Genomic DNA, 18,696 nt, shown 5'->3' with positions numbered 1-18,696 from the left:
ATAAACCTTGAATTATGTTTGATTAATTTTTAGACGAAAATATTAACATTTTTCCTCAATAGCATCCAGGAATTGTGATCAATTGACTTAATATCTACGGAGCCCCTCTGATGACATAGTCAAAAAAAATTTTAACTTTTGGCCATGAAGTAGTATTTCGTGCGCACGAAATACTACTTCATGGCCTTTGGGCAAGTGGCTTTCACATTTCATTTGCCCAGAAACAATTTTTACTTGCCCAGTATAATGTTTGATAAATATAGTTCCTAATATTTATTTTTGTATATATATATATCAATGAAACATGTTTGTTTTTTAAATGTTTTTTGTTATTCGGTATTTTTTAAGTTTCCAGGTTCCTGGTGTGTATATGCATGCGTCAGATAATGAACTCATGCCTACATTACCGTGTTAACATGCTTTTCAATCCTTCCTGCACATTCTTTTCAAACTAAAGTTTGCTTTAAACTTAAATAAATTGTAATGTTAAAAATAAAAAAAAAACTTGACAGGTTAAAAACTTAAGATAAATCACAAGAAAGAAGTAAATGTCAGAAATGAATAACTTTTATTTTAGAGTCACGGTTTGTTTATACAAGATAATACTATTAATATAATGTGACTTTTCTAGAGAATCATTATACATAGTTATTTTATACAGGGTTTCCACAGTCTTACATCATTTCAGAATTCCCTGACTTTTAACTGACTCAGGATTAGTTTTCCCTGACAAAATAAATGCAGCAACAAGACAATAATAACAACATAACAGGTCACCAATTTAACATGTTTAGCTCTATAACATTTAAATGCACCTCTCCAATGTCTGAGAGAAAAAAATTTAATGAACATTTTTTAATGTATGACCTGCATCACTGTACAGAAGACTGCCATATGATAGCCATATTTACACTGTGCGCATAGCATACAATTATGCCAATTTTCCTAATCCCTGATCTACTTTTGAAGTAGATGGCATGCCGAGATTTACCAAGCCAAACACAAGGGATGGGCAGAATTTGTTTATGATTTGCACATGTGGAGAATAAACAGTAAGTCCAATAAACGGGGAAATTATCAAATGTGTCAAAAAATAGGTTGCAAAAACATAACAATCTCATAAGAACTTCACAACATATCACTCACTCACTCACTCACTCACTCACTCACTCACTCACTCACTCACTCACTCACTCACTCACTCACTCACTCACTCACTCACTCACTCACTCACTCACTCACTCACTCACTCACTCACAAGACTCACCAAAACTATAGAAAAGAGCAGTCAAGATCTCCAGACAAAGGCTGTGCGGTCAAATAATCTAAATAAACCAATTGATCCACACACAGTCCAGTAGAGATGAAAAAAAAATAAAAAATTGAACTGTAAATTTACAGTCATATGTTTATATCACTGTTTATATATATATGTAGTTTACTAATTTTACAGGCTGCACTTTAAAAAAAAGATGAAATTGTCCAGAGAGCTGTTCCAAAACTAAATTTCCTCTTTGTTTTACACTTTGTAAACAAAATGACAAATAAAACCTAAGTCTAAGATGACTTCAAAGCAGGAAGAAGGAGAAGGGAAGTCCGCTATTTCAGAATGATAAACTTCACTGGGCATTGGCAGATAAACTGTCCAATGGTTTAAAATTCAACAGGAAAACAGAAAGAGAAAAATACTAAGTACAAACTATGTGGATGTGAAGATGTAACAAACAGCAGAATTGGTTGTTGACTGTTTCAGGAACTCTTTAATTTCGGCAAAAGTTCCAAAAATCTTTCAAAGAATCCGCCACGGCTCAGCCACCTGACGTCGGTGTGCAGCAGCAGATCAGTGTGGTCTGCACCTGCCTCCTCCAGCTGGGCACGGAATAAACGCCTCTGTAAACTCCCGGCCCGAACAGAGCAAGCGATCTTCATGGCATGACATGCTTCATATTTAAAATACTGCCGCACAGCTGCTGTTGATGAATGATGCAGCGGTAGCTCCAAAAATCATTTCAGACGGCTTGAACAGAGCAACGAATCCAGCAGTGCGCCCAACCATAGATGGAGCCCCATCAGTGGTGATAGATGTCATTATCTCATTATCTCTTCAGATTCCTCTTCGCGCTTTAGAGTCCCTGGAAACAACCTAGCAACCGCGGCAAACCATGCCCAGCAATCACCATGCATAAAAAAAGGTTCGCTCCATACTTTTTATATTTCATTCTATTATTATGGAAACACACATTGTCCTCTCGGGATCAGTGATTTGATTAGTGTTTTTTTTAATTAATTGATTTATTTTTTTGTCATAGCCATAAATAGGTCTACATTGTAAAACTTCTCGTGATCGACTGAAACTCCGCCCACGATCAACTGGTAGATCGCGATCGACTGGTTGGGCACCCCGGCTTTACAGGATCCACTCATTCCTCAAACTGAAGGACAGAGTTTGGTGCTTTTATGTGAGGTGTCCTTTATTTACCCACCAATAGAACGTCTTTTTGCTGTGTCTGTCTTTCCAGACCGCCTGCAGGATTATGTTGGAAAAGAGGAGGATTTCTCTGACCAGCAGCTCTGTGGACAGGAGAGGAAATCCAGTTTGGACCAAGAGGAACCAGAACCTCTGCAGATAAAAGAAGAGAAGAAAGAACCAGAACATCCCTGGAAAAAAGAGGAAACCATGGAGCTCCCCATAGGTGAGCAGGAAGAGCAGCTTGTTCTGAAGCAGGAGATTGAACAGAAATCTTTCCTATAATAGCCAGTTTCACACTGCACTATTTTGCATTGATCCGTTGCTGCTTGTTATGACGCGCCTAGCGGCTAACGTACCTGTAGATCGCATGTAAACGTGATTCAAACGATCTTCTTGCAGTACATAAGTTGTTCTAGCCAGATGAATCATTTTGTGCATGAAAATCATTTATTCCACAATGCACGGCCACAGGGATAACAACGACTCCGCCACAGCGGTCAAAAACTTGTATGCCCTTCCGGATTCAACACCTGTCAATTACCTGTCATCTCATCATTTATATACTGGAGCTGACAGCCCCATCTAGTGATCACAAACAAAACAAAAAATAATAAATAAATAAATAAAAAATTGGCATAATAAACAAATATGCCAATTCTCAAACAATAATAATACAGGAGGCAATATGTGATACAAATGCAACATTAATTTAGACACCATACACCATGCAAAGTTTGGAAATTGGTCTCTCAATAATATTGGTCTTAGTTTTCAATTTCACTGATCTCACGAAACCACGACTATCTGGAAACAATTCCAGAATCTTTCCAAGAGGCCAGGATCCTCGGGGCGCAGAAGGATCCATTATGACCACAATATCTCCAGCAGCAAGGTTTCTCCGCTTTTCGTTCCATTTCTGTCTTTCTTGAAGCAAGGGTAAGTATTCTCGAACCCATCTCTTCCAAAACAGATGAGCCAGGTATTGTACCTGTCTCCACCTTCTTCTTCCATACTTATCTTGCGGCTTAAATGTTCCAGGGGGAAGTGAAGGCTTTCCTCGGAGCAAGAGCAGATGATTTGGGGTAAGTGGCTCCAAATCATTTGGATCATCTGAGAGGGTTGTAATAGGGCGATCATTCAAGATGGCTTCTGCTTCACAGAACACTGTACTTAGCCCTTCGTCATCAAGAATTTGCTGACGCAGCACTGAGTTAAGTACCTTTCTCACCAGATGAATCATTCACTCCCAAACACCACCAAAATGTGAAGCAGCAGGTGGATTAAAAATCCAATTTATTTCCACCTGTGCCAAAAAGGACTTTATTGTGTCCTGATTTAGATTAACAAGAGCTTCTTTCAGTTCTCTCTCAGCACCAACAAAGTTTGTTTCGTTATCAGACCATAACTGTTTAACTTGTCCTCTTCTGCTGATAAATCTTCTCAATGCATTGATGCAAGAATCTGTATCAAGTGTAGCTGCAACCTCCAAATGGATGGCTCGACTTGCCAGGCAAGTAAACAACACACCATATCTCTTGCAACATGTTCTTCCTCTTTTAACTTCAAAAGGCCCAAAATAATCAATCCCTGTATTAAAAAATGGAGGATTGTCTGGGAGAATCCTTGCAATGGGCAAGTCAGCCATTTTTTGCATTAAAGGTCGACTGTTATATCGCCTGCAGATGCTGCACTCACCAATAACCTTTCTCACAGCAGAATTTCCCTTTGTAATCCAGAACCTTTTTCTTACAGCCGACAGTGTATGTGCCCTGTCGTGCATGTCCAAGAACCTGATGAAAATGTCTAAGGATTAACTTGGAGATGTTTTGTTCTTTGGCCAGAATTATAGCACTGAGTTAAGTACCTTTCTCACCAGATGAATCATTCACTCCCAAACACCACCAAAATGTGAAGCAGCAGGTGGATTAAAAATCCAATTTATTTCCACCTGTGCCAAAAAGGACTTTATTGTGTCCTGATTTAGATTAACAAGAGCTTCTTTCAGTTCTCTCTCAGCACCAACAAAGTTTGTTCCGTTATCAGACCATAACTGTTTAACTTGTCCTCTTCTGCTGATAAATCTTCTCAATGCATTGATGCAAGAATCTGTATCAAGTGTAGCTGCAACCTCCAAATGGATGGCTCGACTTGCCAGGCAAGTAAACAACACACCATATCTCTTGCAACATGTTCTTCCTCTTTTAACTTCAAAAGGCCCAAAATAATCAATCCCTGTATTAAAAAATGGAGGATTGTCTGGGAGAATCCTTGCAATGGGCAAGTCAGCCATTTTTTGCATTAAAGGTCGACTGTTATATCGCCTGCAGATGCTGCACTCACCAATAACCTTTCTCACAGCAGAATTTCCCTTTGTAATCCAGAACCTTTTTCTTACAGCCGACAGTGTATGTGCCCTGTCGTGCATGTCCAAGAACCTGATGAAAATGTCTAAGGATTAACTTAGAGATGTTTTGTTCTTTGGCCAGAATTATTGGATGTTTTTCTTCGTCTGGCATTGCACTTCTATGAAGCCGGCCTCCAACTCTTAAAACTTTATCTTCCAAAACAGGATCCAATACATAGATAGGGCTCATACGGCTCACTTTAGAGTTGTGTGACAAGGCTTCAATCTCATGTTGGAATTTCTGCTGCTGACAGTACAAAATGATGAAGATCTCTGCATTTTGAAGCTCTGCCAATGACAAACTTCGACCTTTTGAGTGATTAGTTGTGCTTTGGCGCCTTCTTGTGTTCATCTGATGCACAAACGCATTCTTGTCTATTAAAGGGTCCAGCTGTTTTCTCCTTCTACATTTCTCCTTTAAGACACACTTCAGCCTTAGGTACCAAGCCACTGCTATTTTAAGTCTTCTCCAGTCAGAAAGATGTGAAATAAGCTGGTCAGTAGGTGCAGGAGTGTCGAGGCCAATGATGTTAACTGCAGTCTCCTTCTTAATTTCTTTGTCTCTGACATCTAATTCTACATCAATCACCCCTTTGGGCCACTTTTCTTCATCTTTCCACAAAAATTGTGGTCCATCCAGCCACGTCCTGGTTTTCAGGAAGTCTGAAACTTTCATTCCACGAGACACATAATCAGCAGAATTTTCTTTTGTACTGACATGATTCCACTGAGTAGGTTCAGACAAATTTCTGATGGTTGCAATTCTATTAGCAACAAATGTGTGAAAGCATCTGTCTTCATTATTAATGTATCTCAACACAGATGTGCTATCAGTCCAGAACATTGATTTATCCAGTTGCATATTCAGCCCTGCTTTGACCATGGCATCCACCTTCACAGCTAAGACAGCAGCTGACAGTTCAAGCCTGGGAACGGTGATAACTTTTAGTGGTGTTACTCTGGCCTTCCCCATAAGGAAAGCAACATGAATGATGTTTTCATAATTTATCATACGAATATACACAACAGTTCCATATCCAGTTTCACTAGCATCTGAAAAATTGTGCAATTGTGCATGCTTTATGGCTCCAAACCCCACAGGTTTTATGCAGCGGTCAACACTAAATGTGGATAGTAGCTCAAGCTCCTCCAGCCATTTTTTCCATTTGTGCAAAATATCTTGTGGGAGTGCATCATCCCAGCCACAGCTTCTTCTGCACAGTTCCTGCTGCATAAGTTTTGCCTGCAATGTTACTGGTGCCAGGAAACCCAAAGGGTCATATACAGAACTATTCACGGATAACATTCCCCGTCTGGTCAGGGCTTGCTGGTTCAGCTTCATCTTAACTGGAAGGCATCAGTCTCCACACACCACTGCAGACCCAAAGCTCTTTCCATTGGAAGCTTATCGATATCCAGATCCAACATTTTCAAATCTTTAGCCCTCTGCTCTTCTGAGATGGCCTGCAGAACAACACGACTGTTGCTTATCCATTTTTCCAATGTGAAGCCTCCTTTTTCACACAGAGCAACAAGATCTTTTATCAAATGGATAGCTTCCTCTTCTGTGGCTGCACTTTTCAGGCAATCCTCAACATAAAAGTTCTGTCTTACAGTTTCTATGACCTCTGGTGGAAATTCATTCTGATTGTCTTGGGCAGTTCTTCTTAAAGCAAAGGCTGCACAGCTGGGGGACGAGACGGCTCCAAATAGATGGACCTTCATTCTATAAGGCACTGGTTCCTGTGGAATGTCCCCATCTGGCCACCAGAAAAATCGGAGGAAGTCTCGATCTCCTTCTGGCACCTGTACTTGATGAAACATAGCTTTAATGTCTCCCATTATAGCTATGGACTCTTCTCTAAACCTCGGAAGGACCCCCAACAGAGTGTTAGTGAGGTTGGGGCCTGGCAGCAACTCACTATTCAAGGACACTCCTTTAAACACCGCAGCACAGTCAAACACCACTCGTAAAGTTCTCTTTTTTGGATGGTAAACCCCATGGTGGGGAATGTACCAAATTCTTCCATTGTCACAATGCAAAAGATGCTCAGGTACACGTTCTGCATACCTGCATGAAATTATGTTGTTCATATACTCCACATACTCCTGGTGAAAGTTCTGATTGAACATGAATCTTTTCCTGAGACTTCGTATTCTTTGTTTGGCTACTGCAAAATTGTTTGGTAGACAGACACCCATTCTTTTAAATGGCAGGTTCAAGCAATACTTTCCATCCTGTATTGCTGCAGATGTTTCCATAATATTGAGAAACTTTTGGTCTTCTCTAGACATTTCTTGTTTATCAGTTGATCCTTCACAGAAATCATGATTGTACTGGCTCTTGAGCAGTTCCTCCAGCTTGTTCACTGAAATTCTGTTCACTGTTACAGATGGATCTTCTTGAACACCACTGCTATCCAAGGGCCCATTGACTACCCAGCCAAGTACAGTTCTGACAGCATATGGGCCATTACCTTTACTGTTAATGACTTCCCAAGGTTCTAATAACCTTGGAGCATTGGTACCAATCAACAGATCAACCTCAGAATTTATAGATGGCATTTTAATGCTTGACAGATATGACCATTTTAGTAAATCTTCTGATGTTATCATATCATTTTTGGTCACAGGCATTTGTCTCTGTGTGATAACTTCTGGCAGAGGATAAAATGTATTGCTCTCAAGACCAGCCACCTCAAGATCACACAGAGAAAATGCTGGACTTATTTTAGATTGGCCCATTGTTCGAAGAAGCACTTGTGTTCGCTTTTCAGTAAGGTTCAGTTGATGCATTAGCCTTTCAGAGCAAAATGTTCCAGTGCTACCTGGATCCAAGAAGGCATTTGGATGGTGCATTGTCTTTTTATTGCTTTAACCTTTACAGGGAGCACTGATAGCATTCCACGATCCTTACCGGCCCCTGTATGGCCACAAGTTGCATTCACAATTGAGGAGGATTCCGATATTTCTGTTTCAGACTCAGGAAAACTTGTTTCTCTTCTTATATGTAGCACAGTTGGATGCCTTTAATTACAAATTTCACAAGTTAATCGTGCTTCACAGTTCCTGCTGAGGTGGCCCCGCTGCAGACAGCCAAAACATAATCCTTTTCTTCTCAGCAGAAAAACTTTGTCCTTGTGAAGTTTTCTTTTAAATTGTTTGCATTCTTCTAGTGGGTGGGCTTCTGAACAACAAGCACAACAGCAATCACTTCCTCTAGCTGCAGCATGTTGCTGATCAACCTCTCCTGAAGCATTTACAGTTGTCACAGTGCTAGCCACTACATTCCCCTTGGTCTTAATCCCAGGTTGCCGTTGACGACTAATGGATGATGTACTGAACCCGTAATCTTGTAATTCTCCCAAAAAAGGATCTGACAAAATCTTAACATGTCGCTCAATGAATGCAACCATATTACTAAATCCTGCCCGGTGTCCGGTTGTCTCCATTATATCATAAGCTTTATTTCTCCAATGCTCTTGTAACTTATATGGCAGCTTAGCAAGGATTGCTCTCATATTTACGGGCATGTCAAGCTCTTGCACATACTCCAGCTCTTCCATTACATTACAGCAGCCATGCAAAAACAAAGAATAACTCTGCAATGCCCTTATATCCTCAGTTCTTATTGTTGGCCAAGACAAAGCCTTGTTAATATATGCAGTTGCATATATTAACAAGGCTTTGTCCTGGCTTATATTATTCCAAGTAGGACTGGGTGATAAATCAAATTCGTTTATTTCATGTTTTCATAAAGGCCGTGAGTTGAAATGTTTCTAAATTGTAAAATTGAGGAAGCCTCTTCTTTTGCATTTTTTACTTGCACGTTTGCTTCTCTTCCTCTTTCCTCCATCCGCCTGACAGCATCCTGCTCTGTTTACTCACGCCATGGCCGCTGCTCAATCTGAAGAGTTGGTACAGAGAAAAGGGACTCCTGTTTCATCCATTAGTTAGAAATTATTCGGCTTTGACAAGGCAGAGCTGGAGCAGACTACAGTTATCAAAACCAAGACTAGCAGCACAACTAACTTGTTTCAGCATCTCCAACAAAGGCACCCCACAGAATGGGAGTAGCTATCGCAGCTCTGGGATTGCAGCGTCAGTAGCACAAGCAAAGACAAGCACAAGAAAAGACCACAAACCATGGCCGCCTCGTTTACTAAAGGGGTGCCGTAAGACAAGTGTAGAGCGTGTGATCTAAAATATGACCTGCCGAGTGATTACAAGCACTGTATGAAAAGTTGGACTCTGCTTTGATTTTTGCAACTACAGTGGAATCTGCTTATAGTGGTCACGGATATAGTAATCAACCACATATAGTGATCAAAAGGCTTGGGACAGAATCATTTCTATATAAATGCTGTTTAAATATTTTGTATTTATAGTGTTGTGCAAAATAATGTCCTGCAGTTAATGAATAGATGATTTACTAGAACTGGAGTTATAGCTAATTATTTAACCTATTCAAAATCGAAGGTAAAATCAATTTAGTATTCTTCGTTGGATAATTGTAGCTTTGAATTTTCTACTTGCCGGGCTGCAGATTCATCTCTGGAGGGTTCCTGGACCGGCTGTTAAAATCCAGGTCTCCACCAATCTGTTGGCCCAGGTCAAGTGGCTAGCAGAGCTATTAATTATCAATAAAAAACCTCTTATCTCTGTTTATTCGCACTATTACCAAAAGGGGTGGATCCAACCTGAGTGATAAACCCTCCGTTATATGAACGACCAGAACCACTACAAGTTAACCAATGATGTCTTTTTTCTAATAATTCAGGATTACAGAAAATCTAACATCTATGCAAAACACTACACGCTACAAGAAAAATAAACATGAGGTAGATTAAATGACTAGTTTAACGAAATCAAAAATAAAGAATAAAACAAAATAGAAAACAAAGGAATAAAACCATAAGAGTCCATTTACTGGCTTCTGAGATTGTCCAAAATATGCCAGATATTAATACATTCACTGATGTCCATTAGCAGCAGGTATGATGATAACAGGCAATTAATCATATAAAATTAATACATCAAGCTTAAAATTGGTAAATTATTAAAAATGTATTAACAAATAGCAGCAGAAGTCATTTAGCAAAACATATTAACGAACAATGTACCGGTTTGTGAGAAGGGGATGTGACTGAATGAGAGAGACCTTCCTGTTGGAGTATCGGCTGATTGGTCTGTGCCATGTGTGACATGGGGGCACTTCATGTTGGAGTATCGGCTGATTGGTCTGTGCCATGAGCGACGTGGAGGCACTTCCTGTTGGAGTATCAGCTGCTTGATCTGTTTGAGGTGGCCTCTCCCACAATGGGCCGGTACTGTGTGTTTCCGGAAACCCCTTTGTTCTTCTTTGTGGAAAAGAACTGGGGGATGGTTTCAGATGGCTCATCCAACTGATTTTAGGTCCATTTTGGCAATCCAACAATAGTAATAAAGAAATCTGCTTATAGTGTTTATTTTTGGCTATTTTATGAATGTAAATGCTCAAAAATAATTTTAAAATTCTGTGTACATCTTGGAGGTAAAAGGTGTGGGTACCAATGATGCACACAGCGAGGAGGGGGGAGAAGGTAGGGCTGGGTATTGTTCAAAAATGTTCGGTTCCGGTACCAATACTGATACCTTCACTTCGATACCGGTTCCTGAACAATGCTGTTTTCAACACCAGTTTTATAATATCAATTCGAAGAAAAAGAAAATTACACAACATAAAAAAGTACAAATCTTGAGTTTTATTTTAAGCTCTGATTTTTCCATTTACATTTTTCCTCTTACATAAAAAAAAAAAATTCAGTGTCTAATATTCACTGTTACATTGTGAGGACCTTTTTCCTTAGCAGTTTTCCTTTAGAAAAATTACCATGTCTGACAAACAAGCCTGTTGAATGGGATCCTACTGACAGCGCACCGCTGGTATGTGGGGGTCTGAGCGGCTCCGACAGAAATATTGGAAGGCAGGATGAACTGACTGCACTGATTAAGTTTTCAGGTGGATTTTCCCACTTAAAAACATAATAAAACTACTTTATTCCCACTGATCACAGCAAATATAGCTGCAAGGCAAATAAAGGATAGAGTAGCTCCGCCCAACGCACGTCAGAGACACTTTTCGACCGCGCAGCCAGAGCAGCAAAGCTGCTTCAGCCGCGCGTCAGAAGCTGGTACAAGCAGCAAAAAAGGAAGCAGCAGATGCGATTTTGCTGCTCCTGCTGCGTCCAGCTTGAAAGCAGCATTTTTCAGCACTATTGGCATCAGTGTTAATAAAGTGAAGCCGCACTTTTGACCTGGGGGGCATTTTAAAGGGGTTCCACAACGCTCACAACCAGTTCACAACAGATACACATGAACCCTGGCTGTAGGTGTGACCACCTGTGTATTTTTCCTGGATGGCGCAATGACGTTAAGTGTTACAGCCAATCACCAAAACTTGGTACCGAAAGACGAGGCATGTTTCGATACTCTGTAGAACCGAAGCATTTCGGTCGGTACCATAAAAGAACCGAAGTTCGGTACCCAGCCCTAGGAGGAGGATGAAGAAAAGGAGACTGTTGTCCCTTCCAGAGCTGACATGTGGAATGCAGTTTTATAGACTGGTCTCCTGCATGTTGGTTATGATTAAACATTTGTTAAAATCTTTATTTTCAAACTTGTTAAAAAAAATGCACCAGCGGCGCAGCAGAGCTGTTGCACAGCACATAAGTTACGTAGGCTACCAGAGTTTTGTCTGCGCACTGCGCATGGTACTGTAATAAAATTCAGTAAATGCGGAAGCTTTCCGTTTCATTTCATGTTTCTCATTGAAAAGCCATACAAATGGCATTTAGATGATATTCTACATAAAAAAATACCGTATTTTCACGACTATAAGGCGCATATAAACGTCTTTTTTCCCTCAAAATGTATGGCCTATAGTGCGGTGCGCCCTATGTGTGTTGTTACTGCGGACGTTGTTGAGACCACCATGAGAATGTTAAAGGGGGAAGTGTGGGCGTGGATTGTGTATAAAATAGCAGGTATGTGCTTTATGCAGAACATTGTTGTCATAACAACCCTGAAAATGGCAAAGAGACATGCCTATGAGTGCAATTTTTCCATCCGGACCAGGACTACAGTAGCTTAGCAACGTCCGGCGGATTATAATGAAAAGCTGGCGAGCTTCCACATGGACGAGGTGCCGCTCACTTTTGACATCCCGGTGAATCACACGGTGGAGAAGAAGGGGACCAGCATGGTAGCGATACACACAACGGGGTATGAAAAGGCGTAATTTACTGTTGTGCTTGGTTGCCACGCAAATGGACAGAAACTATGGTGATTTTTAAGAGAAAGACTTTGCCTAAAGAGACTTTTCCAGCTGGAGTCGTTATTAAGGCAAATGAAAAAGGGTCGGATGGATGAGGAGATGATGAAAGCGTGGCTGAGGCAGGTGTATGTGAGGAGACCAGGTGGTTTTTTCCACTCATCACCATCGCTGTTAATCTGTGACTCCATGCGTCCCCATCTCACAGCCAATGGGAAAAACATGGTGAAACAAATGAATGCTGTGCATGCTGTTAATCTGGGAGGTCTGACAAAGGAACTTCAACCGCTCGACATCGGTGTGAACCGGCCGTTCAATGTAAGGCTGCGAGCGGCTTGGGAGCGATGGATGGCCGACGGAGACCACAGTTTCATGAAAAGTGGAAGGCAGAGCCGGGCAAGTTACGCCACAGTTTGCTGATGGATTGTTGATGCTTGGGCTAACGTGTCTGCTGGCTCTGTTGTTTGAGCTTTCCCAAAAGCCGGCATCATTTCCGAGGAGCCGCCCGGCACGGAAAGTGACTCTGAAGAAGGGGAAATTAGCATGTCTGATTTAGCGCAGCTGTTTAATTCAGAAACAGAGGATGATGACTTTGATGGGTTTGATTAATACTTTGTAATAAATACTTGAATAAAACACAAACATACTTAGTTTTGCTCCCGTTCTATTTTTAAATACGCAGTAGAGGTATTTAAACGTAGTAGAGGATATGTACCAATATATAAAACCCGCGCCCTATAATCCGGTGCGCCTTATGTGTGTGTTAAATACAGTAATGGCACACATCATGTTCGCTGAAAGAAGCCACTAGAAGCTGCCGGATCGTGAACGCCGCCTGAGAGACGGAGCCGCGCTGCAGAAGTGCTACAGGCCGCGGCTATAAGCTAACCACCGTAGCTGAAAGGGAGATGTCCCGCGTGCTACCGTAAATTATAAAATGAACCCCCTTGCAAATTGCCTTATTATTGCGTTGGATTGATCCAAATCTCTTTTAGTTGCTGTTGGACGGACGCACTGGACAGAAGCCGGACCAAGCCGAAGGCCTTCCATTCCACAGACATTCCCCCCTCCTTTACATCTGATGCTTCATAAGTGCTCTGCTTGTGTGAACTATAGATGGATAGAATAGCCGTGTTGGTAGGCCTGTCACAACAACAAATTTTGCTAAACGATTAATTGTCTCAAAAACTATTGCGATAAACGATAATATTTTTTAAAGGCCTTTTTACACTGATTTAATGGAAATGACATAATAATTCATGCGATTTCCTGCCAAAGATAAACACACTTTATTTTCAACAGAACACTTAACACTGGAACTGGTTAACAAAATAAAATGAGAAATAAAAATCAAATGGACTCTGTCTCTGTTAACTAGAAATACACCTGAATAAAAACTAAACACAACATAAAACTACAGTGGAAATAAAAACTACATTCAATCAAAAGAATATAGATAATGTTTGTAAAGTCTGTGTATCATTAGATTTAAAAAAAGATTTTATTTTTTATAAAAAAAAGATGCAAAGTAACAAAAGCAGATTCTTAAGTAAGCTTCAGCTACATGAATCTTTTTCATGAGAATAACAAATAGTTTGTCACAGGAATGTTGTGTGGATTAATTTTTACTCTACGTAGGCTTCAGAGTGAAGTAGAAATAAACCGTGGGGGAAAAGATTGAACTTGTGTTTTGTGATTGAAATCAAAATTTCTTCTGCAGAATAATGTGATCAAAATATTGTCATCTATGTTAACCCTGTTTTTCTTAAGATGTTTTGCATTACCCATATTGTGTCTTAAGAAGATGTGCATTATGTCTGTTTGCAGTCTAGCTCTGCACTGCGGTCAGCAAAGACAGAATGCTAGATAAAGAGCTGGATTAGACCAGAATGGAATGGAGCTCTGGCTTTCTGAAGTGCTTCTCCCTTTTATTTTGGCTTTCTGTGATAAATGTGTGTGCATACCCTTGTTTGGGGCTTATCAATAGGGTCACAGTGGAGCTGGTAACTCCACTGGTCTGAGAATGTTGCCAATACCCAGTTCCATCCCCACAGCCTCCACTCTGGGTCTCTGAGCAAGACCCTTAACCACCAATTGCATAGTGGTAGTCCACTGCTCCCCAAGGGGATGGATTAAACGTAGAGGTGCATTTCTCCAGTGTGAGATCAATGAAGTAAAAAGAAAAAATAATAATCCTAGATAGTAGAGCAAAAAACAAAACAAAGGAAAAACAGTTTTAACATTGTTTGAGTGGTTAATGGTTAAGATTCTGCAGGGAATCTGATTTTAAAGCTTTGATGATAAAAGTGGAGGTCAAAACCTTACCAGATGATGGATAATCAACCAGTTGTTGTAACCTCTGATTGTAATGTCAGAGCTGCAGTGTATGCTGGGAGGTGTAGTTTCAATCTGTTTATATGTAGTTAGATCAACGCAAGGATGAGTAACGTGAAGTGTCCTTCGTTTAACCACCAATAGAAAGTCTTTCTGCTGTTTCTTTCCAGACCACCTTCAGGATTATGTTGGAAAAGAGGAGGATTTCTCTGACCAGCAGCTCTGTGAACAGGAGAGGAATTCCAGTTTGAAGCAAGAGGAACCAGACGCCTTGCAGATAAAAGAAGAGCAGAAGGAACCAGAACATTCCTGGACAAAAGAGAAAACCATGAAACTCCCCAAAAGTGAGCATAAGGAGCAGCTTGTTCTGAAGCAGGAGTCTGAAGATATAGGAGAGAAACCTTTCCCATGCTTAACATTGGGAGAAAACTTTATAGAAAAAGAACATTTAATGGATAATATCAGAATTCACACAGGTGAGAAGTCTTTTGAATGTCTGTCCTGTGGAAAAACCTTCACCTCTAATTCAGATCTTGATAAAGACTTCAGAATTCACACAAATGAGAAACCTTTTTCTTGTATGATTTGTGGCAAAAGTTTTAATTTTAAAAGTCATTTGACTAAACACATGAGAATTCACACAGGTAAGAAGCCTTTCTCCTGTACCATTTGCAGCAAGACTTTCACTGAAAAGGGTAATTTGACTTCTCACATCAAAATTCACACAGGTGAGAAACCTTTCTCCTGTACCATTTGTAAAAAGGATTTTACTGAAAAGGCTAGTTTGACTTCTCACATAAGAATTCACACAGGTGAGAAACCTTTTTCCTGTCCCATTTGTAAAAAGAATTTCACTGAAAAGGGTAGTTTGACTTCTCACATGAGAATTCACACAGGTGAGAAACCTTTCTCCTGTACCATTTGTAAAAAGAATTTCACTGAAAAGGGTAATTTGACTTCTCACATGAGAATTCACACAGGTGAGAAACCTTTTTCCTGTACCATTTGTAAAAAGAATTTCACTGAAAAGGGTAATTTGACTTCTCACATGAGAATTCACACAGGTGAGAAACCTTTCTCCTGTACCATTTGCAACAAGACTTTCACTGAAAAGGGTAATTTGACTTCTCACATCAAAATTCACACAGGTGAGAAACCTTTCTCCTGTACCATTTGTAAAAAGAATTTTACTGAAAAGGGTAGTTTGACTTCTCACATGAGAAGTCACACAGGTGAGAAACCTTTCTCCTGTCCCATCTGTAACAACAAGTTTACTAAAAGGAGTAATTTGACTTCTCACATGAGAATTCACACATTTGAGGATCCTTTTTCTTGTACGGTTTGTAAAAAAAAATTTACTGAAAAGGGTAGTTTGGCTTCTCACATGAGAATTCACACAGGTGAGAAGCCTTTTTCCTGTGCCATTTGTAAAAAGAATTTTACTGAAAAGAGTAGTTTGAATCGTCACATGAGAATTCACACTGGTGAAAAGCCTTTTTCCTGTACCATTTGTAACAATAATTTTACTGAAAAGAGTAGTTTGACTCGCCATATCAGAATTCACACAGGTGAGAAGCCTTTTGAATGTCTATCCTGTGGAAAAAGCTTCACCTCTAAGTCTGATCTTGATAAACACATCAGAATTCACACTGGTGAGAAACCTTTTTCCTGCATGGTTTGTGGAAAAAGTTTTACTCATGAATTTAATTTGACTAGACACAGTAGAACTCACACAGGTGAGAAACCTTTTTCCTGTACGAGATGTGACAAGAATTTTACTGATAAAAGTAGTTTGACTTCTCACATGAGAATTCACACAGGCGAGAAGCCTTTTGAATGTCTGTCCTGTGGAAAAAGCTTCATTCAGAAATCTCAACTTGATAGACATATTAGAATTCACACAGGTGAGAAGCTGTTCTCCTGAATGATTTGTGACAAAGGTTTTAAATGAGAAAGTAATTTGAGTATTCAGATGACAATTATTCATGCATGATCTGTAATGATTTATATAAAAAGAAACACTGATTTCACATAAGTTATGTTACCCTGCAACCTCGGATGGCTGAGGGTAATGTGTGCGATGATCTTCCCTCAACGTGTGGTGCTGTGGTATGAGAAAGACGAAACACACATGTTGAGCTTCTTTACCTTCAACCAGAAGATTTATTCTTCTTGTGTGTTCCAAACACTTCATTACAACATTCTTCAGTAGAGGACCATTAGCTTCATTACATAAGAAATGGCTGTAATATACCTTTTAAACCAAACAATCAACTTTTAACATACTCCATTTAGCATTATGAACTATGTCAAATGACAAAATTTATTTACAAATGGCTTCTCTGTCTAACCATATGAACTTTGTAGTTAGTGCTTTAAATCCAATGTCCTTTTTTGTATTTTACTATCAAAGTAGAAATGTACATTAAATGGTTTTTTAACTATTTTAATAGCTTTTACCATTTTTAATCAGCATAAATAAAATATATTTTAACATTTAAGCATCTTAGCTTTTAACAATAGTATTTTACATCTCACATAAATTCCACTCTCAATATAAAACTGGAAAAGACACAATATTCCTTTAATGTGCTTCAGCCTTCAGCTTCACATATATTCTAAATATATGGCTTATCTGGTATTTTATAACAAACCCATAAAAAAGCATTAAATAAAATAAAAAACCGAAATTATTTCCTTTGAGTGTGGACTCCTTCAAAAAGTGCAAAACATAGGTTCAGATTAACTCCAGTCCTTTCAGCTAGCTCTAGCATATGTGAAGTTAGCTAACATTGGCTCTAACTAGCATTCTGAACTAGTCCCGTTTTGTACACAAAAACCATCACAAAATGAACTACATGACTCATTAGTTGAGATTCAATTTAAGATCCTTTTCAACTCTTCAAGAGTACTAATATTGGTACATAAAACCATATTTATACTGACCTGTGGTATGAGAAAGACGAAACACACATGTTGAGCTTCTTTACCTTCAACCGGAAGATTTATTCTTCTTGTGTGTTCAATCTTTTTCATGCCGCCAACGCGTCAGCGCCCCCTAGCGGCCGCGGCCGGAACTACATGGACTAAATGAATAACACCATATAATCTAATAAAATAAAAAATCAAAGACACAAAACGAAAAAATAATGTTGGGGTGCCTGTTTTCCAACTTCTTTGTTTTATCCACTAAAACTGGCTTTTCACCCCTCTACAGTTACAGCAGGTAGACACCACAGGAATGAAGAGCAGAAGCGTTTTGCATGTTTGACTGGTGATAATTTCTTCATCTATAAACTGCTTCACGCCATTGCATGAGAAACTCACAGGTTAATGGTGTTTTTTGAACACTGTTAATTAATGGCTTTTTTGATGAAGCCATTAATTAACAGCTATGTTTACATAGAAAATAGAACATATAAGGTGTTATAATGTAAACCTGGTAAATATTCACATCCTGGGTGAATATGTGGATGTGAACATTTAAAAGTTAATTATTTTGGGCCTGAATAAATTAGATTTAAATGGCTGTAAAAAAAAAAAAAGAATGTCGCCTTAGCAAAAAATAGATGCTTAAATTCACAGCTTCTTACTTTTTTTGGAATGAAGTGATCAAACATAATAAAGTGGAACAACAACATCTTGGTTACAGATGAAGCAAGTTTGCTGTCCATAGAACAAGCAATTGAGAAGTTATAGATGTTTAAATTGAAAAACAATCCAGAAGGACCCCTGCTGTGCCATTTTGGTATGATGTGGCACGATTTCTTCTGAATGAATTTATTCAACAACAAAAAAAAAAACTCAGACGTTTTATTTTTGAGACTTAGAAACTTTTAGCTGAAAGACTGCTATTGGTTGAGGATATTCAAGAAACAAACTTTAATTCTGATGAAAAAAAAGCAAAGATAGGATAGATTTAATGTGCTTTGCTCAGTTTTGCTGATCTTTTTTTGGGACGTTTTTTTTTAAGAGGTCAGCTGCAGAAACCAGGCCCACCAACACTCCAACTGTTTTAGCCACAGTGTTAGAGCTATGCTCAATGGATATTAGAATGAAGTACACTACCGTTCAAAAGTTTGGGGTCACCCAAACAATTTTGTGTTTTCCTGAAAAGTCACACTTATTCACCACCATACATTGTGAAATGAATAGAAAATAGAGTCAAGACATTGA

The 18,696-nt window shown here is 39.3% G+C and overlaps 1 protein-coding gene across 2 annotated transcripts in view; it reads left to right on the top strand.

Annotated features, from left to right (window-relative positions):
* LOC119775315 (gastrula zinc finger protein XlCGF57.1-like) overlaps window positions 1–18,331 on the top strand; it is a 29,943-nt gene extending 11,612 nt beyond the window's left edge. The window contains exons 1-3 of one of the 2 annotated variants that reach the window (XM_038273248.1): window positions 2,643–2,693; window positions 14,691–16,556; window positions 17,738–18,331. In XM_038273248.1, the coding sequence (XP_038129176.1) occupies window positions 2,678–2,693; window positions 14,691–16,444 (1,770 nt within the window). In that variant the 5' untranslated portion in view covers window positions 2,643–2,677 and the 3' untranslated portion in view covers window positions 16,445–16,556; window positions 17,738–18,331. Of the gene's footprint in view, window positions 1–2,642; window positions 2,694–14,690; window positions 16,557–17,737 lie in introns of those variants that run through there. The other variant, XM_038273249.1, reaches the window with a different exon arrangement.
* Window positions 18,332–18,696: the final 365 nt, after the last annotated feature.

Source organism: Cyprinodon tularosa, unplaced genomic scaffold (genome assembly GCF_016077235.1).
Source record: "Cyprinodon tularosa strain WSP-4 unplaced genomic scaffold, ASM1607723v1 ctg867, whole genome shotgun sequence".
NCBI lineage: Eukaryota > Metazoa > Chordata > Actinopteri > Cyprinodontiformes > Cyprinodontidae > Cyprinodon > Cyprinodon tularosa.
Note: the sequence above shows the minus strand (reverse complement) of the source record. Positions and strands in the feature narration are given on the sequence as shown.